The sequence below is a fragment of the Rana temporaria genome, chromosome 4, assembly GCF_905171775.1.
Source record: "Rana temporaria chromosome 4, aRanTem1.1, whole genome shotgun sequence".
NCBI classification, from domain to species: Eukaryota; Metazoa; Chordata; class Amphibia; order Anura; family Ranidae; genus Rana; species Rana temporaria.
In genome coordinates, this window is record NC_053492.1 from 185,082,455 (window position 1) to 185,104,871 (window position 22,417).

General features: G+C 41.4%; 1 protein-coding gene across 1 annotated transcript in view; it reads left to right on the forward strand.

Moving 5' to 3' along the window:
- The window catches only part of XXYLT1 (xyloside xylosyltransferase 1), a 286,052-nt gene that overhangs the window by 128,219 nt on the left and 135,416 nt on the right, over nucleotides 1-22,417 (forward strand). The window contains exon 3 of the mRNA XM_040349500.1: nucleotides 9,585-9,717. Coding sequence (XP_040205434.1) covers nucleotides 9,585-9,717 — 133 coding nt within the window. The remainder of the gene's footprint in view (nucleotides 1-9,584; nucleotides 9,718-22,417) is intronic.

Genomic DNA, 22,417 nt, shown 5'->3' on the forward strand with positions numbered 1-22,417 from the left:
AAATACAAGTGTGTCTTGCCTACAGTCAATCATGGTGGTGGAAGTGTCATGGTCTGGGGCTGCAAGAGTGCTGCCTGCACTGGAGAGCTACAGTTCATTGAGGAAATCATGAATGCCAACATGTACTGTGACAGTCAGTTTCTTTTAATCAGGGCCAAACACAGATCGAAATTCATCTGGTTCCTGCTGAATTTTTATTTGTGTGTACCCAGCTTTGGAAGCTTGCCCTTTTCATTGTATGTTAATGGAGGGAGCTCATCTTTCCTAAGGTAGCTAATACATTAATCATGTTTATTTATTTTGGTTCAACCAGCTGAACAAAAAAAAAAAGATCCGACTCCCCCATCCACACATTCAAGGTGGATTGGGGAATGATGCCCGCTGTGGTATTGTGCTCTGATGATGGGGAGACTTCCTTGACACCAGAATACACTGATCATTGCTGCCAGCGGTACTGATCAATTGGGAAAAACCAAACAGTCTGACTTCTGTCCAACCAGGGTGCCAATAGATAGATCCAAATTTGAACGATCCCTGCTGAATCGGTCAAATGTCTGTGTGTAGCCAGCTTAAGCCTTTCTGTTGAGACAGAAATTTTGCTGTCAGCCATGACACCTTCTCTTAACCTCTAAACCAGGGATATGCAATTAGCGGACCTCCAGATGTTGCAAAACTACAAATCCCATCATGCCTCTGCCTCTGGGTGTCATGCTCGTGACTGTCAGACTCTTGCTATGCCTCATGGGATTTGTAGTTCTGCAACAGCTGGAGGCCCGCTAATTGCATATCCCCGCTCTAAACGGTAGGAGGAAAAGGGAAAAAATATATATAATAAGGTGTGTGTGTGTGTATATATATATATATATATATATATATATATATATATATATATATATATATATATATATATATATATATATATATATATATATATATATTTGTTATGCTGTTTGAATGAGAAAACATAAACATATAGTGACATTGTAAATTTGACTGCAAAATTTGGAAATACTCTTGAATGAATCAAGCACAGTTTCATGTCACCTAATTCTTTTACAGCACTGTCTTCTGGGGCTTCTCTGTTGTGTAAAGTTCTTTTAATAGAAGACATTTTACTATGAATTATGTTTGTGTACTTTTCCCCAAATAAACTCTAGCAAAAACGCCAGTGTGATGGATTACCTTTACTTTTACAGGACTGTCCTTCACTTTCCTGAAGCTATATTTATTTACATCCTATTCCGCTGGGAATTAATTACTTTGTGAGACTGGCTTAATATTCAGCCCAGTGCAGGAGAGGTCTCCTGTTTCCAAACAGCACCTTCTAGTGGTGGCCTAGGTGTAGCTTATTTTTACAGCAGCATAATGTTAACACCAAGCCAGTAGACTGCAGGTTTTGGTGCTGTTTGGAAACAAAATTAATGTATTGTTCTTTTCAAGGTCTCAGCAGTTTTTTGTTTTCCTTTTCCATGTTTTATTTTCAATAGTCATCATGTTGCATATTGTGGCTTGTCTGTGGAGGCTTTTTTCTCTTTATTTTTAAATAATTATTAACCCTCAACCCAAGCCTCAGTTCCCTCATGGTATATCCTGACAAATGAGCATTCATGCCAAAGTGTGAAGGTATAGGTAATTGTTACTATACATCATTTTAGCTTTTACTTAAATTTAAGGTACTACTTTTTTTTTACATTTTAACTTGTATATTTTCCCAAAGGTTCAAATTCGATATGTCTGTTTTTCATTCTGTTTTTCTTTAAATGTATCCCTTTCTTTTTTGCTTTCTATATTTACCAGTTCTCCTTTGTATTCTATTCCAAGCACAGAAGCATATCTATGCTGGCATTGTCATTTTGTGTGTCTGCTCCTACACATTGGAGATACAGGATGCTGAGCAGACACACAGCTTACCTGGATCTCCATAGTTGGTTTATTAACCACTTTTCTTGTCCAAGCCCCACTGATTGACAGCAGCTCCCAGCAGGTGCCCCACTTTCAATCTTCTTGCAGCCAATACACAGACAGGAAAATAAATTCATCATTGTGTGTGACGCCAGCCCACTTATTTTTAGACCTACTCCACAGCCAGAAAAAAATCAAAATGTCATTACAAAAGTAATAGATTATATTTGAAAATGCTTGTTGCTAATAATTTAATTAGGATGTCTAGCATTGTGTTTACAAATACTTTATGGGTAGAACTGGCACATCTCTCACAGGGCATTCTAGTAGCAGTAATAGTATTCTTTCTGGTTACTCTGTGGCCTTCCCTTTCCACCACACCTTATTGGCCTTTTCACACTCTGTAGCCAATATGGAAGAAGAAATAAGTAGAAAAGGGCAGAAGGAAGGAAGAAACCTTTGTGTGTGTGTGTTTTTTTTTTTTTACTCTGCTTACTGCATCTGATTCTTGAGGTAAACCCAGTGCTTGGCAAAAAAAAAAAAAAAAAACAGTAACTGCATAAGGTATAAGTCTTCATGCCAGTCATTTTCACTTCATTATGTGAGAAATGTGGGGGCACTTGCGTTCCCCCCCCCCCTTTTCAAGTTTGTAACAATAATATAAATTCCTCCTGTCGATCTTGTGACTGTTAGTACGCATTCCCACAGTTTACTATTGTTTTGATCTCCAAGTTAACACTTTATGCCGCTTGCATTGCAGTTTCTGCACTTTATTCCTGTTGGGTTGATTCAAGCAAGGCAGATTGTAGGTCTTATTTTTGTATGTTTATGCCTACCTTTGTAAAATACTTTCAATAAATACTTTTGAAACAGAGAAATGTGGGCTGTCAATGCAGAATACCTCCTAAAAATATCTGGCCATGTCAAATAGTTGTCACAGTCCCAAAACAAGCATGCTGTAAATTTGTGTCTGAATAGTGGCATAGCTACTTATATCTATTTTTGTTTGAATGGAGAGTTCAGCAATGGCTGTATGTGTTTCTGATACAAATTGCTAATCATGTAGAAATCAGGGCTCGAGTCCTGCGGGAACGTGTGGGAACGGCGTCCCTGCACTTTGATCACAGCAGGAACGCCGTTCCCTTTGCAGGACTCGAGCAGCCGAGCCCAGGGCCCATCCTACACGGGGTGCAGTTCACCCAGGCGCCACAGTGGTGGGGGCGCTCAAGCGCCAGAGTGCTCTCCTTCCTCCTCCTCTCCATGTCGGTTCCAGAGGAGCTCACTCCACCGGTCTCTTTCGCCGCTGTTTCCTGCCCAAGTCCTTCCCCCCTCCATCCTCCTGTCGTGCAGTGATGTCGTTGCGGGGTGGGAGGTCCGGTCCTTTTTTTTTTTCTCCTCTCTGAGACTGTCGCAATCTTCTCCACCCGGGCGGATGCACACTGTCCTCTCCAGCTGCCGCCCGGGTGGGGTTTGTCCTGAGTCAAGGGGGAAGTTCTTTACTAATGGAGGGGGGGGGTTTGTGGAGGGTATGTACTACGTGGGGGGGTGGTTTTTGGGGGTTGATCTGTACTAATGGAGGGGGGGTGGTTTGTGGGGGGGTCTGTACTAATGGCATTAGTACAGACCCCCCCACAAACCACCCCCTCCATTAGTACAGATCAACCCCCAAAAACCACCCCCCTCCATTAGTACAGACCACCCCCACAAACTCCCCCTCCATTAGTACAGGTCTGTCCTAATGCAGAGGGGGTGGCTGGTCCTGGGGGGTCTGTATCAATGGTGGGGGGGGGTCTGTACTAATGGAGGGGGGGTGGTTTGTGGGGGGGTCTTTCCTAATGCAGGGGGGGTGGCTTGTCCTGGGGGGTTCTCTACTATTTGTGGGGGGGTCTATCCTAATGGAGGGGGGGTGTTTATCCTGTGGGTGTTTGTCCTGTGGGTGTCTGTACTAATGGAGGGGGGAGGTTTGTGGGGGGTGGTCTGTACTAATGGAGGGGGTGGTTTGTGGGGGTTCTGTACTAATGGTGGGGGGGGTTTGTCCTGGGGGTGTCTGTACTAATGGAGGGGGGAAGGTTTGTGGGGGGGTCTGTACTAATGGAGGGGGGTGGTTTGTGGACGGGGTCTGTCCTAATGGAGGGGGGAGTGGCTTGTCCTGGGGGGTCTGTACTAATGGAGGGGGGTGGTTTGTGGGGGGGTCTGTCCTAATGGAGGGGGGGGGCTTGTCCTGGGGGGTCTGTACTAATGGAGGGGTGGTCTGTACTGAGGAAGGTCTGTACTGAGGGAGGGGTTTATACTTGGTGGACGGATGGAGGGGGGTATATACTTAGTGGCGGGGGGTTTATACTGAGGGGCGACTATAGATGGTGGAGGGGGGTGACACCAACCCTAGTAACGCCATTGCAGCCACGGGCTCTTCCCCCTCCCTCTCCCTCTCCTTGCGATGCTGTACTAGTGAGCAGCGCTTGCCAGCACAGCTGCCCACTATGTTTCTTCCCCCGCCTTCATATCGGATCTTGGGTGGTTGTTCCCACACTTTTTTTCCCCAGGACGTGACCCCTGGTAATTTTAAGCAATAATTGTATGTGTGGTAGAACCTGTAAAAGGAATAATGTAATTTAATAACAGTCTTGTAGAGTCTCTAGAATGATGTGTTTTAAAAATTATGAGATGCATTTTAAATAAGGATAATAAAAAATGACTAAGCTTTTATTATATATGTTACTGTTCTTATAAGCCACATCAACATTTTTGGTAACATTCTTTATTCGTGCGGCTCCAGCACTGTTGGTAATCATTTGCCACCTATATTTTTGGCTAATTTCCCTTCTTTATATCCTAGTAACAAGTGGAAACTGTACAAGAAGACACAGGCAGCAATAGTAGCAATTAAAGTAGAACCATTACTTTTCCAATCATTTTTATGCTTTTGTGAAAGTATGTAATTCAAATGCAAACCCTTATTAAAACAAGACAGTGGATATTACCAAAACATTACAAAGGAGTTTTTGCAAAAAAAGAATGATGTAAAATGTTACAGGTTATGGATTAGGGGTAGCCACAAAATAGTACAAGTAACAAATCGGATAGATATCTCTCAGGATATATCCTCTTTTTGGGCTGCCAGCCAAACTGCCATATAGGCTTCAATAAAGTCAAAGTTATCACTTTCCAAGAGTGAGAACAAAAAGAGAAAAAAAGAAAAGAAAACGACTATGCAACCACAACGCTCTATCAAAGCCATTGGGAGGTCAAAGGGGCGCTTGGCATTAAGTAGAACCGTTTCATTGATGGCTGTCAAAGGAAGCTGTTTCTCTTCACTTGCAGTCATGTCTTTCTCTCAAATAGAAACATAAATAGCAAGAAATCGGGCTTCTGACCCTTCCCTGCTCTGTCTGAAACCAAATAAAATATTTAATAGTTCCACTTTAAAGAAAACCTGTTCTAATAATCCTAAGCAACCTACATTGCTGATGTCCTGAAAATGCTGGTTACAAGGCTGCCATGTTTAATCTATGATTTTATTTATTAAGTATTTGCTTTGGAGAAGAGATTTATAAAGATATAAACTCAGAACTCCTGATCTGAATACTTTCTCTGGGTCAGTAAGGCATTGAAGCTTTTGGCTCAGGATGACAACTGGCATTTTTAGGGTAAGGGTCACATTGGCACCCTGCAAACAATATTTTTCTAATGTGGTGATTTTTGACATTAGTACAATTGCCATACAATTGTAGATACATTTGCTGCTGTATCATGGAATGTCATGTGCATTGAAATATTGGGCATCTTTCTAACCATAACAATAGGGCAGTGCATATTATATACTTAACAAATGTTTATAACAGAACATTGACTGTAAGAATAAATCTGTAAACACCTATTATAATGTTAGATGCACTGGCACGATCCAGCATTTTAATCTATTTGGCCTGAGGTTTGGGTCCTAAACCCAGTCTGTACAGAGGTGAAGTTGGGGGAGGCAGCAAGATGCCACCCTGACCTGAAATTGTTGGGGGTAAATTAGTAATACAATTTCAAAATTTTTCCAATCTGTCTAACCTCTGTTTTTTTTGGATAAGCCTTTGGCTGGCAGTGTCTTTGGGAACCATGCAAACATAAGGCTAAATCAAGGTTTCTCAAAGGCAATGCAGAAAACACTGGTTTTATGTCAAATGTAATATATTTGTATAAGACAGGGCTTTATTTTCTTTATGAAAATGATCTGTTGAAGTGTATGTCAGAACAAAAAAAGGTCTGCAGACCGGCTCCTGATCAGCTCTCTCAGGCAATGGCTGAGAACGCTGATCGGAGTGTTCTGGCAGGTGGACAGTCCCCCTGCCAGAACACAATAGAATAGCAGAGGAAATTGCTGTACTGACATCGGGTTGTTGGTACAGTGGTCCAGACCTGAGCTGTCAGTTTTTTTCCGTTCAGCCCGCTGGGTTGAACGAAACAAAACTAGCAGTGTGTACAGTACTATGCTTTAGAGTCGGTTCACACTGCAGCGGCACGACTTCGGGGGCGACTCTGTATAGAAGTCAATGCAGGTCGCCCCGAGCCGCCCCCGAAGTCGTACAGGAACCTTTTTCTAAGTCGGAGCGTCGCTCCTATTAAAACGGTTCCATTGCATTCAATGGGACGCGACTCGTCAGACGGCTGAGCTGCCTGACGTTTCGTAAGGCTAAACATTCTGTAGTTACAATATCACAACTGGGGTGACTGATTCGTCTCCTGAAGATAACACAGGATTTGTGCAAAAGACATGGGACAGCCGAAAATTTCTGACATACTCAACAGGTATTTTTTGAACTTCTCAAACATATATAACAAAACAATTTCTATGGCATATTTAACAGACCCAAAGGGAGCAAATAATAGTTGATTGTTTAGTGTTTGCCTACATTTCGCTTCTGTATGAGGCCTGACTATGTAGAAAGTTAGTGGCCAATACTGCAGTCTATAAATATTACTACTGATTATTATTCTATGGGGGTTATTTTCAAAAGGCAAATCCACTTTGCACTACAAGTGCAAACTACAAGTGCAAATTGCACTTGGAAGTGCAGTCGCTGTAACTCTGAGGGGTAGATCTGAAATGAGGGGAAGCTCTGCTGATTTTTATCATCTAATCATATGCAATCTAAAATGCTGTTTTTTATTTTCCTTGCATGTCACCCTCGCATCTACAGCGACTGCACTTCAAAGTGCACTTTGAAGTGCAATTTGCACTTGTAGTGCAATGTGGATTTGCCTTTCGTAAATAACCCCCTATGTGTTTCACTATGATATATGGACATCTTGGCACTTATGCCGCGTACACACGATAATTTTTCGGGTTGTAAAAAACGTTATTTTTTATTTTTTTTTGTAAATTACTCTTTATTGAGTTTTATGGTAAATTACATACAACATTAAGCTGCATATTGCGGAAACCAACAACCAGTCACAGTAAAAATGTAACCAGTTTACAACAACAAAATACACAAAAAAAAAAAGAAATAAAAGTAAAAACAATACAACACTTGCTCAGACAGATATGTACATTCTTTGAACCTCCAGTCGGAGGTAGGTGTAAAGTCAACTAGCTCGATGACACATTGGTCAACCATACAGGATAATGCCTGCACCCCCCCCCCCCCCCTCCAAATCAAGAGAATTTAAGAGCCACCAAAAAAAATCAAATCTTTTCTTTAACATGAGTTCAGTCAGTAACCACTCATAAACCCCAAAACACCCTCCTCCTCTCTTTATATCCCATACCAAGGACCATTAACTATATCTATTTTTAATGTATTCTGAAACCGGTTCCACAGATGTCATCCAACCCCCACAAACCTTGTCGAATTTGGCCAAAGCCCCCATGACCAGAGATTGCCAGGATGACTTTGACAGCACATGGAGCCAATTGTGCCGCTGCTGTATCTTTGCCAATCGGGAAGGAGAATCTCGGATGGATGAGACAGTCGTGGATATCGCTTGACAGAGAGGGACCTCAGGTAAGTGTTAGGAGGCTGAGGGGGGCTGCTACACACAGAAGTATTTTTATCTTAATGCATAAAATGCATTAAGATTAAAAAAAATTCTGCCTTTACAACCCCTTTAATGTGGGGACAGTCCCAAAATACGTGCATGAAGTTTGCAAGGGGTACAGAGCAGTCAGCTGTTAGTTTGACGCTACCAAATAAAATACGCGACTTGAAGTTGCCTCCAGGACAGGCGACTTTTTGGCTGTGGCCAATCACAGAATAATCAGCTCTGTGGAAGGGAGGGGTTTGCCTAGGTAAACCATTTTCTTTTCCTGTAAAGTTGCTGGAGATCCGACTTGGAGGCGATTTCTATTGAAATCTATGGATACAAGTTGCCTAAAAGTCGCCTTGAAGTAGTACAGGAACCTTTTCTGAAGTCTGAGCTACTTCAGAAGTGTACATTAAGACAGCCCTCATTCACTTCAATGGAATTTCTTATGTCCAACGACTTGGGGCAACTTGAGGTCTGAAAGTCGGATTCCAAGTCGCTGTAGTGTGAATCGGCACTTATTGTTTTGTTTACAAGTGAATACATCTACTGTAATTGTTTGTGGGTCTAAAGTTGCTACACCGTGTAATGGCCAAAAAAATGTCACAGTTGAGATCCAGTTTCTAATTGGACTGTCTGAAATGTTTTGTTAGTCTTGCACACATGGGAAGGTTTAGCTTTGTTCGGTCCTAGAATGTTCAAATGTTATGACTGATTGTGCCCTTAGCAGTTGATGCACAGTTTTGTTGAATTGATTTCTCAGGAGTGGACTATGACTGTCAGTAGATATTTACACCTTAGCTGAAATCTCTGGAGCAAAGTCTGTTGACTAATTTTGGATATCTCTTCTTTTACCTCAAGATAACACGAGCACAAACTGGAGACCTTGGATAGACAAAGTAACATTTTTTGGGTTCCCATAAATGCAAATAATAAGACTCTTTTGAGCATAATCTACAATAATTGTGCCATATAGGGACAGCAGACCCAATAACTAACGCACCAAAGGCCAGACACAATTTTTTATAGCAAAGATTCTCTTTGAGTATTCCATAAGAGTTTGTCTACTTAAGAAGAGAGATTGCTGCAGGTCCTGGTGGCATGCATGCCCGGGATGAACTTAAATTTTTCACTTTTTTTGATGAGAGGTCCAGCTGTTTGAGAAAGTATGAAGGTTTGTTAATAGCAGTCATAAAAAGGATCTTCTGCAGTCACACCCATCTGTCTATTGTCTAATGTCCCTGGCCAACCTAAAGTGATATTAAAAGCTCCTCCCCCATAGCAGACAGCTTGCTATGGAGACACCCAAGCAGGCTCACTCTCAAGCCCCTGCTCTGTGTCTATTTGTGGCTCGGCCCCACCCCTGCTCTCTCTCTTCATTGGCTGTAATTGACAGTAGTGGGAGTCAATGGCTACAGCTGATGTCTCAGCCAACAAGGAGGGAGAAACCTGGGAGAGCCGAGGCTCTCGCACATCGCTGGATCTAGATGTGGCTCAGGTAAATTTGGGGGGGGGGGGGCTGGGAACTGCTGCTGCATACAGAAGGTTTTTTACCTTCATGCATGAAGATAAAAAACCTAAGTCTTTAGAACTACTTTAAATATAGCAAATTTGTTTATTTCAGTCTACCTTACAAAAAAATTCAAGGTTGGTACTTCTTGTTTTGACAGATATAACTCGCATTATTCAACTAGACCTGGATCTGAAATTTAAGACCAACATTCGTGAACTATTTGAGGAGTTTGACAACTTTCTCCAGTCTTCGGTCATTGGGATTGCCCAAGAAATGCAACCAGTATACAGGTAAAGGAACTTGTATACCATGTCATAGGCTAACCCACTTTTCTAGTTGTTTGTGTAAACAAGAAAGAAATCTTATATTATAATGGGTCTCATTACCACCCCCCAAAAAACACAGTTAAAGTGTATGTAATGGCAATTGTTTTTTTGTTTTGGATAGAATTTGGCAGGGTTAGACTCTCTGTTAAGATTTGTATTGATGCCTGTGTCTTTGTTATTGAGATTAGTCCCTATATTTTTATTGGTGACCATTGTTTGTACAGAATGTGATGGGAAATCCAAACAGTTGTAAGCAGAATAAGTGAGGAGGATAAATCTTTCAGAATTCCCTTAATTTTGGGAGATTCTTTTGAATCTCCTGTTGCATCTCTGGGACAGGAAGTAAAGAGAAATCTTCCTAGTTGCACACAGACTGAAACAAATAACATGATAGGGGTTTTAACCTAAAGGTTCCCCCATCGTCTTCCAGGACAGCTGCATAAATGATTGGTTCCGCTTTCAAGAAAACCCACCACCCTTGTCCTCAATTCTGTTTGGATTTTCTACGACAAGGAACAACAAGGTGTTTGTTTTGACTGACTGGATGGGCTCTGGGATGGGTCGTAGTGAAACAGGTCGTCGTTTGCATTGTCTGTGGAAGAGTTTAAGTACTTCCTTTAAGTAGTCACAAGGTCTTGTCTTATTTAACAGACATTAGTTAAGTCAGTCAAAGCCTCCACTAGGTTCACAGCCCTACTCAAATCTTTTGAAAGGGCAATATGGCTAAAGTCATGGAGCAGAGATGTTACTGTATATACTCGAGTATAAGCCGACTTTTTCAGCACATTTTTTTATGCTGAAAAAGCCTCCTTCGCCTTATACTCCAGTGAGGGTCTCCTCTACAGTCGTATCAGTCTTGATGAGAGGGGAAGGAATTTGCACCTGATTACGCTGTACATTGCCCCCTCTCAGATGATTCACAGCAGGGCTGTATGTATAGGAAGTCTGCGCCGTCCACTGTAACAAAGCCCCGCCGCCTCCTCGTCTGGGTATTTTACTGTTCTGTTTGGAACTTGATACTGTCTTATCTAGATCAGCAGAAAAAGGTAAGACGTTTTCTAAACCAAAAACTAAATTCAGGAATAGACTTTTTTTCTTTTTTCAAGGTTCACAGGAATAATCTCAGCTGAACCCTAAAAACGAAGACACCGCGAAGAAGTGGTGTCCATATATATACAAGCCTTTTTAATCCTACAGACATAATTATGCCGAGCCCCTTTTGTTTTTTTTGCTCCAACAATAATATAATATTTCTGACTCGCCCACCGAGAGCTCAGGTAAAAATGCTCTTCAATTGCATTCAGGTTTTCATGAGTAGAACGCAATACAACTATAATTCATTATAGTTGGGAAAATATACATAAAAACAGAATGCAATGATTTTCAATTTTCAAATCTCACAAACCCATGTTTTATTCACAATAGAAAACATATAAAATATTTAAACTGCAAAAATGCACCATTAAAACCAAAAAAGGTCATTTTGAAATTGATGGCAGCAATCTTAAAAAAGTTGGGACAGGGCAACAAAAAGCTAGCAAATAAGTGGTAGTAACAAAGCACCGCAACACTCCCGCTAATGTTTAGAAAACCGCTATTTTCACAAAAAATATACAAAAATTGTTATTAGTGGACAAACAACACAAATTACAAAATTCCTGTTAAATTCCTACTAAGGCCTTGTGCCCATGGGGATTCCCAGCTGTTCGGTGCACTCCAATGCAAGCAGTCACGTTCATGTCAATTGGGATGCACAGACGCTGCTCCCAATTGTCATGGAGATATGGCTGTTCACTGTGCGCACACCATATCTCCTATGCTAATAAGCACAAATTTCATCTAATGATAGAATGCATCTTACCTATAGCTCTATTTCCCATATACAGTAAACAGACATCACCATAGCTTACATTCTCAGCTCCATCAGCATGACTGCCCCAGCAACCAGTGTGCTTGGCTTTTTATTCGTAACCTCACAAAAGCATTGACAAACAGGAAGTGATGGCTCCAGCAGCCAAAAACGCTTCCTCCATGGGAAATTACATCACAGGAAATCCTTCCAACAGGATAAGTTAATACAAACAACCAATGAATAATAGCTAAAGGAGTCTTATGGGTGTGTCTGAGCAGAGACAGGGTGCAATCATGTTTTTCCTGTACCTGGAAGCTAAACAAAAGAAGCTGCATGGCTTTCAAACATGGACTCCGTCTCTGACCATACCAACCCAAAGACTCCCGTATTTCCGCTGATAGGAATGCTTTTTTGGAGTTGTTCCAGGGAACAACACATACCCAGATTATACAACCGTTCCTTGTGGATGGGAGGCTATCTGCAGGTGTACGCTACAAATCTCGACATGTGCTGATCAGACACAGTAGAGACAAGAGCGTACATCCGCCTTTAACCGATAATGTCCTTGCAGTGCGAACATATCCCCTCAGACGATCGTCTGTGCAATGTACAGGGACCCTTTCGCTGGCAGACATATCCCCACTCTGAAAACACCTCTCTCCAACCTCAAGAAGTTTTCCACTACCAGACAGGACTCGGCCAGCGTCAGTCTGCCCCAGTCAGCTCTTTAGAGCGGGCTGTGGGAGTACTAACACTGGGCGACACTATGACAGTACATATTAAATACATGTTCATAAAATTTCCACAACACAATCTGACAACCTTGTTGGGCATGTGAGTGCTTGGCCCCAAACGCAAACAGTGTGACCTCAGGGACTTGCATCCGGACCCACACAGAGGTGAAATTAGGATCAGCAGCTGTACACATGGCCTCTCTGGTGTACGCTGTGGTATGCCCTGTATAAACCAAGCATTACTATGTTTTGTGATTTTTTTTTATTTTTATAACACACCTTTAATATTTTGTACCTTTTTTTTGGGTGGGGGTGCTTTGGTGAGATGTCAGAGATCTAAACAGACAAAGGAACTGAGGCAGCCCTTCTCTGTAGCCTCAGCTGCCATGCATATGAATAAAGTCTCTCACAAACCTGAATCATTGCTTATTGTGCTCTAGTGATGAATGGACACAGAAGTGATCAGTACTGATCACTAGGGATGCACCGAAATTTTCGTCCGCCGACAAATATAGGCCAAAAATTGCCTTCGGCAATTTACAGAAAGAGAAATCACGCCAATAACAGCGCCGAAAATGGGGCTGGGCCTCACCACTGGTGCCGCCCAGTACGACGGTGTCGTTCAGTCCAGGCCTCTCCTCCGTTCCCTCCCTCCCTCCTCGATGAGGCGGCTGAAACCAAAACAGTGCTCTATGGAGGAAAGCTGTCAGCTACCGAGCGGGCTCACTGTTTCTAACAGCATGTCAAACAAGTAGTCCTGCGCTCTTAACCCCCGCGGCGCTGCACACTGATAATGCTCCTCCCGCTGATCATACAAACAAAGCTGCTCCTTAACGTGGTGTGCTGACCGCTTTCCTCCATAGATAGAGCACTGTTCTTGGCTTTGTTTTGCCAACACTGCCCTGTCCTGATCCTGTCTGACATACTAAGGCAGGCTGCAAATGATGGACACTGGTAGACTGCTGGGCACTGGCAGGCTGCATTTAAAGGAACCTGGTGAGGCTGCATTGATCTCCTGTACCACGTCTGAAGTCTCTGACCATCTCCTGTACCACGTCTGCAGTCTGATCATCTCCTGTATCATGTCTGCAGTCTCTGACCATCTCCTGCATTGTGTCTGCTGTCTCTGACCATCTCCTGCATTGTGTCTGCTGTCTCTGACCATCTCCTGCATTGTGTCTGCTGTCTCTGACCATCTACTGTACTATGTCTTCAGTCTCTGACCATCTCCTGTTGTATGCCTGCAGTCTCTGATCATCTCCTGTATCATGTCCTCTTGGTACGTAGTGCACCCCTGCACTCTGTATGTAGCGCACCCCTGAACGCTGCACTCTGTAGGTAGCGCACCCCCTAAACCCTGCATTTTGTACATAGCGCACCCTTGAAATCTGCACTCTGTATGTAGCCCATCCCTAAACCCCTGCACTCTGTACATAACACACTTCTGAACTATGCACCCTGTGCCTAGCATAATTCTGAACTCTGCACTCTGTATGTAGCTTAATTCTGAACCCTGCACTGTTTTTGTTTGTTTTTTTTTTATTCAGCTGTATTTACAATTTATTTCATGCAATTTATGTCATGTCTTCTGCACACACTCCTTCAGTGAGGATCACTGTCAGCATTAAGGAGACACACAAACTTTAAACTAAAAATAGTGTTGCACCACTCTCTCACACTGATGGTCTTTAGATCTTGTTATTACACTCTCGTCTCTGAGATGTTTGGATCATGATTCAGTCAGACAACACCATGGCGGTGGCTTATATCAACCATTAGGAAGAAAACAGAAGTCTTGCTGCTTATAGAAAAATGGCTTTGATTCTTGCTTGGCCAGAAAGTAATTTTCCTTCCCTGGCTGCCATGCACATCCCAGGTGTGGAAAACTGTCAGGGGAACTTCTTCAGGCATCGGCATCTGTACTCTGGAGAGTGAACTCTTAATCCCCAGGTGTTTCTAGACTTGTCTCCATTTTCAGGAATTCTCTGGACTTTTTGGTAAATGCCCATGTGATTATTTCAACCTGATATATAATTTTCCCTTCCTCAACTGTCTCCTTGCCTGCTTCGCAGGTTCATGATTGAAGGAATGCTGGTGATTTTCATTGCACCAAACTATTCGACCTCGTGCACACGACCGAGGAACTCGTCGTAAATGAAACATCGTTTTCCTCGACGAGTTCCTTGTTAGGCTTGTCGAGAAACCTGACAAGCTTTCTTTGCGTACACACTGTCCAAGACCAAATCTCGTCGTTCTCAAACGCGGTGACGTACAACACGTACGACATCAGGGGAAGTTCGATTCCACTGGCACAACCCTTGGGGCTGCTTTTGCTAATCTCATGTTACTGCGTGTTAAGAAAAAGTTTGGTAGGAGACGATTTGCACTTTTCAGTCTGTTACAGGGTGACAAATGTGCTATCTCCATTACAAACGCTGCTTTTACCGAAGGTGCGCTCCCGTCTCATACTTTATTCTGAGCATGCGCGGGTTTCTAAGCATACACACGAACGTGTTTCTCGTCGAAAACCAGCCCGACGAGGAAATTGAGACTCCCGTCGAAAAAGAGAACTTGTTCTCTTTTTTTCTCGTCGAGTTCCTCGACAGTTTTCTCGATGAAAAACATACACACGACCGTTTTCCTTGGCAAAAAAGCTCTGCCACCAAGTTTCTTGATGGATTCTGTCGAGGAAAACGCTTGTGTGTACGAGGCCTTCCAGGTGACCATAGTACTTGGACCTTATCAGGCTTCTGGAAAACTCTGTGGGCTCTCTGGTTGTCTGGACTGTCTCAAGGACATGTTTCTCCAGTACGCTCCCCAGTTACTTCATGAGCTCTATACCTATTTCTGTTAGCTCTTCTGAAATTGCTTTTTGAACCTGTTAGGAAGATTTATCTAACTATTCTTACTTCCAAGATTGCCTTTCCCGCCATTATCACTTTTTCAAGGCAAGCTTCTGAGTTGGCAACTTTAAACTGTAAAGAACCCTTTGGAGCACAGTACAGGACATAGGACTAATGCCGATTAGCCATAGCAAGACCACCCACCATACCATTAGGTCTCCCTTTGCCACCAAAACCACCCTGACCCAATGAGGCATGAACTCCACTAGACCTTTGGAGGAATGCTGTGGTATCTTGCACCAAGCTGTCAGTAGCAGATCATTTAAACCTCTGCTAGCCTGCCTTCTTCCCATAGTACATCCTGGTTCCATCTCTTCCATAGGTAATCTACACATACGCACCAGGCCAACCACATAGCATATAGGACAATGTGATTCAACAGACCAGGCCACCCTCTTCCATTGCTCCATGGTCTGGTTCTAATGATCACATGCTAATTGTAGGTGCTTTTTTGGCTGAGGACATGGGTCAGCATGGGCTCCTTACTGTGACTATGCAGACCCATATGCAACAAATTTTAATGCACTTTGTTCTGATACCTTTTTATTGGAACCAACATAAACTTTTTCAGCAATTTAAGCTACTGTGGCTCTTCCATTGGATTGGATTACATGGGCCAGTGTTTGCTCCCTATGTGCATCAGTGAGCTTTTGACCCTGTCATGGTCGCTGTTTTTTCTTCCTTGGACCACTTTGGAATGTCCTGAATACTTGACCATTTATAAAACTGTGAACAGAAGACCAGGTGGTAATCTTGCACATCTGGGATACACATGCTTGATGCTGAAAATCCCAAAAGGCACCAACAGTCCTGATGGAATGAACTGTGATGAGGAAGGTGGAAACCTTTCTTTATAGGTGTAGAACTTCGAAATAAGATGTATGTACAATCAACCTGGCAATGGTAGAATGGGAAGAAGGATATCCTTTAAAAGAACCTCCAGGCAAGAGTCAATTTGGAAACAAAGGCTAGGGCTGATAGACCCCCACAGCTCTGACCACATCCAGAGAGTTTAAGGCTATTTGCTTGTCATGTTTTGAAGCAGGAAAAAGGGAATTAAGGACAATGTCCTCATTGAAATGAAAGAGAGACCACCTTATATGAAAATTAAGGTGTTGGTCTTAAAACCACTTTGTTCCTGTGGAAAACGAGAGACATGCCAATTCAGGAACACACATAACACACATAACAGATATAATAGCGAACAGGAAAGCAATTTTACATATAAGGTCTTCCAATGGAAGATCTTCCAAGGGTGTCTAATCAATTTTGTATGAAAGAGAGCAGCAGTTTGAATATCTTTACAGTGCTCTGTAAAGGGGGGTTGTAATGTTAAGGGGACTGCACTGTAATACATTTGGCAGGGCAGAGGCTGTGCCCATTCCATGTGTCCTCTCCCGCCCGAATAACAATGTCATCCTATCAGCAGAGCAAGAGTGGGAGGAGCTCTCCATTCTCATCTGCAGCTCCTCTCACCACCTACCCTGCTGATGGGAGGACATTGTTGTCTGGACAGGCAGAGAAGCCAATAGAGGACACGCTGCATAGGTGCACGGCAGGTGGTTAGCATCATCCGGAGTCTGTGATAGCCTAGTGCAGACTGCGGTCGCCGCTCAAACACTGCTAAGCAGCCCGGTCCTCAACAGTCTGGGGCCCCTGCTTTAGAGCGTCATTGCAAAACAATAAGGCTGGCCCTCAGCATCATAAATTGCACAATCAATCTGTGCGAGTTCCCAAAATGGGCTTATTTTGATTGTGGAGAGTCATTTGCTGTTAAAGACTACTGTGCACTGCTTCCATTAATTTGTCCACAGTAGAAAGTATTTGGCGCAAAGTAGCAGCTTCTTAAAATACAGGAGCTTTCATCTCTGCTACAGAATCAGGGTCCTTAATGTTTTTGTGTGGCTCAACACAATTCCTCTTCTTCCAATGTGGCCCAGGAAAGTCAAAAGGTTGGACACCCTTGCCTTTATGCAAAATATGTTAACATTGCCACAACACGCATTAATGTGTGTGCATTTGTAATATGTATTTGTATATAGTATTTATATACTACTGCGCTGATATAATATAAATTTGAATAATATAACTTTTATCCTTATATGTGTACAACACCAATATTACATAAAAAATGTGAAAATAATAATATAACAAATGTTAAATAATTATACAACTTATTCCATAACACCACCGTGCTCAATAAATGTCCCTTATTTGTGCACTGCCCAGTGCCAAAAAATATGCACAAAAAGTGCTCAGCAATCCAAAAGAATCTCAAAACATTCCAAAGTTCCAAGAATGTAAGTACATATATATGTGCGGTGCCCCAAAAACTTGACTGCAGGTCTGTGACTTAATCACCCTTTATGTGTTTCCTCCACCGCTAATATGCTAAATGCTCACCAGATGGCGGTGTATAAATAGCCTGTAGTCAATACCCAGGATATGTATCCTCAATTCTGTATCAAAAGTTGCCGTCCCTCCTTTGCTAGGCTCCCATATGGTAATCACTTACTACTGGCAGCATACACAGGCAAGAATGGAAGTGTTTTCCTTCTTGGCAAATAGGAGATTGGACTTGGGTGATTTATTTGAAAATTTCGACAACACAACCACAGTTCATTTAGAACAGGGTTTTAAGCAATTAAAAAACACTATGGATAAGCAGGTGAGGGTATGGTGGGATATAGTAACGCTTGAAAAATACCGGGAAGCCAAAATAACACCACTGAGACTCAGGTGGGATGTGGGACCTAATAAAGGATTAAATGATGCGGGCCTAAACAGAGAATGGTATGATTTCTTCAATGGCTGTGAGAATAAGTTGTTGGAGATTATCATACACAGAAGAAAGATCAAATTAAATAGAATTGAAAGCAATATTAACCTCCTTAAAGTTAACATGGAGGCACATGTGGAGTCTAATGATTACAAAACTCGAGCAAAAAAAATTGCAAGATGTTTTAGCAAAATTGAATAATGAAGTAAAAAATAAAAAGGTGAAGAAATATCAGAGAGATAAGAAAGATTATACGGCAGGAAAAATCTATAACTGGCAGGAGGTAGAACGGTTGATAAATTCCAATAATACCTCACTGAATGATGAGGCAGAAGAACATGAGGAGGAAATAACAGTAACAGTGAAGGAAAAAACTGTGAAAACCCCCGCAACGAAAAAGAAAGCACCAGAACCCGCCAAGGAGGGTACATCTAACAGATCCACCCCAACAAATGAGAACAAGCCACAGCCCCACCTACTCAACTATACCAACATAACCAACCCCCCATGGGCCAATACTACAGACCATGGAGAGGGGAAAGAGGGTACTACGGACAAAATTACGGACCCCCCCAATGGCAGGGGGAATGGAGGGATTGGAGGGAACCATACAGACCCCCAATGCCGGTTTTTCAGACGGGCAGAGGAGGATGGAACCACAACCCCCAAGAAGGAGAGGGTGCAGAGTGGGAAGCAAAACGAAAAAGAATGGGTTAGGGAAGGGAATTTTTAACCTAACCAACATCACCTTTACGCAGGAAGAACTTATAGCATTGGACAAAGGAATAAAATTTGCACCTAAAAGGTCGTTCAATAAATTTGAAACATTCATAGACCTGCAAATGTTTATTAGAAAATTAAATCTGAAGAAACACTTTGGCAAGAAAAATAAAACCAGCGAACAACCAACTACCTCGGAAAACGTACATAGCACACTAAAAAATCAATCTACCTTCAACCCAAAATCTAATTCATACCACTACATAGAGGTTTTTAAAAAAATTATAGAAAAAGAACTAAAGACTATAAAACCACAGAAAAATAACAAACAGGACAAAGTCTGGCAGGGTATAAAAAAAACTAGAAAAAAGGAACAACGTAGTGGTTAGACCGGCGGACAAATGGGGGGGGTTTGGTCATTTTAACCAAACAGGACTACATGGAAGAACTTAACAGACTGGTTAATGATATTTCAACATATAAACCTCTAAAGAGAAACCCCAACAATGAACTAAAGAAGGAACTGAAAGAATTTCTAAACCATGGAATAGCGAATCACGTTATCAACAAGAAGGAAGGAAGATACATGCTGCCTAAAGCTCCTAGAATACCCGTTATATACCAAGTCCCTAAGGTACACAAAAATAAGACTAAACCACCAGGTAGGCCAATAATAAGTGGCATAAATTCCATACACTCTAGGTTGGGAGAATATTTAGATGTGTTTCTCCAACCCTAAGCCACAAAAGGAGAAGCATTCCTTAAAGATAGTAAGGACGTGATAAATTTACTCACTAAGATAGAAATAGATGACTCCACACTATTAGTGACTATAGATGTGGAGTCCCTCTATACTAATATTAAACAAGTGGATGCACTCGCAGCCGTTGCATGGGCGCTGAAGCAACAATCAGAACTAAAACTCAAACAGAGAAAATTCATCATAGAAGGACTAAAACTGGCCATGGGTAACAACTTCTTTTGGCATAACCATGGCTACTATAGCCAAATTAAAGGAGTGGGAATGGGGAACAAATATGCCCCTAGTGTGGCCAACATTTTTCTTAATAAATGGGAGAAGGAGGAAATTTTTGGAAAATGCTGGCCACACCTCCTAATATATAAAAGATTTATTGATGACATTCTCATTGTTTTGAAGGGAGATGAAGCGGAACTCAGTGAATTTGTTAAACATATCAATAACAACGTATATGGCATCAGATTCACTGTGAACATACAAAGAGAAAGTACCCAATTCCTGGACTTGGAGATATTCAAGGTGGAAGGCTGCACACCAAAATGCATTTTAAAGAAACCGACAGAAACGGGTACATCCCATACAGTAGCTGCCACCACCCACAGTGGAAACAGGCGATACCAAAGGGACAGTTCATACGCATAAGAAGGAATTGCAGCTCCATGAAGGATTATATCACACAAACTAACATCCTAATAGAAAGGTTCGAAGATAAAAGATATGAGAAAACAAAACTGAAATGTACTAGGGACAAAGTTGGATTGATGAATAGGGACAAGATACTAGAAGTCAAAGAAAGGAAAGGAAACAGAAACAGTGACCTGACCTTAGTAACAGGATTTAATACGGAGTACAAAAAGTTTGAAAGCATTATAAAGAAGTACTGGCCGATCATTTTGGAACATCCACAATTGAGAGATATTGTACCACGAAAACCTATGTTCTTGTACAGGAGGGCAAAAAGAATCCGGGACACTATTGTAAAAAATGTCCCGGACCCACCTAAGAAGATAACGTCTTTTCTAGACCAAAAGGGGTTCCACAGGTGTGGAAGGTGTAAACCTTGCCACACAGTCAAAGGTTCTAGGAGAATTCAAAAATTCCAATCTAATGCAAACAAGGAGGAATTTGAAATAAGTAAATTAATAACCTGTAACAGCACTCATGTAACTTACGTATTAGAATGTAAGTGTGGGCTACAATATGTGGGTAGGACCACCAGGAAGCTCTCCACGAGAGTAGGGGAGCATATTAGAAGCATAAAAAGAGGTTTTAAATATCATAGTGTCTCAATGCATTTTAGGAAAGTACATAACCGGGACCCCACAAAATTGAAAATATACGCCATAGATAAGGTAGAAAAAAATTGGAGAAATATTTACATGACAAGGAAAATATCGAAAAATTAGACATATTGGATTTTTAAACTAGATACCCTCAAACCCGACGGTATGAACATTGAGCTGGATATAAATTGTTTCTTGGAAAATTATTGAAGGATCAAAGTATTTTCATTTTCATTTTTATTTTTATTTTCATTTTTATTTCTATTTTTATTATTTTTATTTTCACATTAAATTTTTTTCATTTATTTTAATTATTTTTATTTCTATTTTTATCTCCTTTTTCTTTCTATTTATATTTTTATTTTTATTTGTATTTTTATTTTTCAAGTAAGGTGAAGGTTTTAAATAAAGAAACGGTCCATTGATATATTTTAAATAGTTTTTAATATTTTAACGATACAAAATATATCACATTGATAAAACATGTTTAAATGTCTAATCTTAGGTTAAAGATAGGGATCGCATATATATTTAAAATGTTTTCCATTTTTTGCATATAAAGTATGATTAAGATTGTGATAGTCCATTCAGGGTGAACACTCTGGTACCCTAATAATAACCCACAACACATATATGGCGGTCAGCGCACATCCCAATACAAACTGCCCACAAGTAATATGGCGAATAGCGCACATCCAATACTACAACAAAAAAGGCGACACACCAACTTCCGGTAACCCGCAATTGGCTGGAGTCTATTATAAATAACATCAGGATATGAACACCCATAGCTTCCTGACGACGCATGCGTACATGCTAAACGCGTAGAGGCTTATGGGTATTTTTCCTTGAAACCGGAAACACGTCACGTTCCACCTCGACGGCGCATTGAACAGCGGATCGAATAGCGCACAGCTGAGACACATAGCAGTGCACGCTGAACAGACTAGTGCCGGTTAGGGCACTGGAAAATGTAAGTGAGCATTTTAAGCTTTTTAAAAAAAATTCAAATAAACCTGCATAACCTGTGCATATTACACTATGTGCTCGAGGAAGAAAAATGTTACTGCGCTGATCTAATTATCCAGAGGTATTTAATCTCTGGGAATATGGACATAAGTGAAATATCAGGGCCACAATGTACCCAATCTGAAGTGTGAATAACCTGAATACAAACAATAAAAAATATAAGAAATATATGAGTCATACAAATGTGACACAGTGATTTCAAACTTAAATCATATATCTAGATCAGTGTGTCAGTATACAATCCATATGCCACAGTGCTTCTATGAGAAAAATGGCTGTTGTTGCTGCTACTGACCAACCAAATAGTGAAAACAATACGAAAGATATTACAAAAAAAATATTATATATATGTGTGTGTAAAAACACAATATGCAGTATGCCAACTGCACCGTGAGTTGTCCAATAACCGATATTGGAACAAAATAAAATAAATATCAATAAAAGTGAAATAATTATCAAACAACCATACAAATGTGCAATGTGCTGGCTGCACTTAAAAATAGTCCAAATGACAGGCAATCTTGCTCTTATACAATAGGTTCCAGCAAACACAAGGTTCAATGTTGGTAATGCTGTGTACAGGAAAGTGCCGCTATCTCTTCCA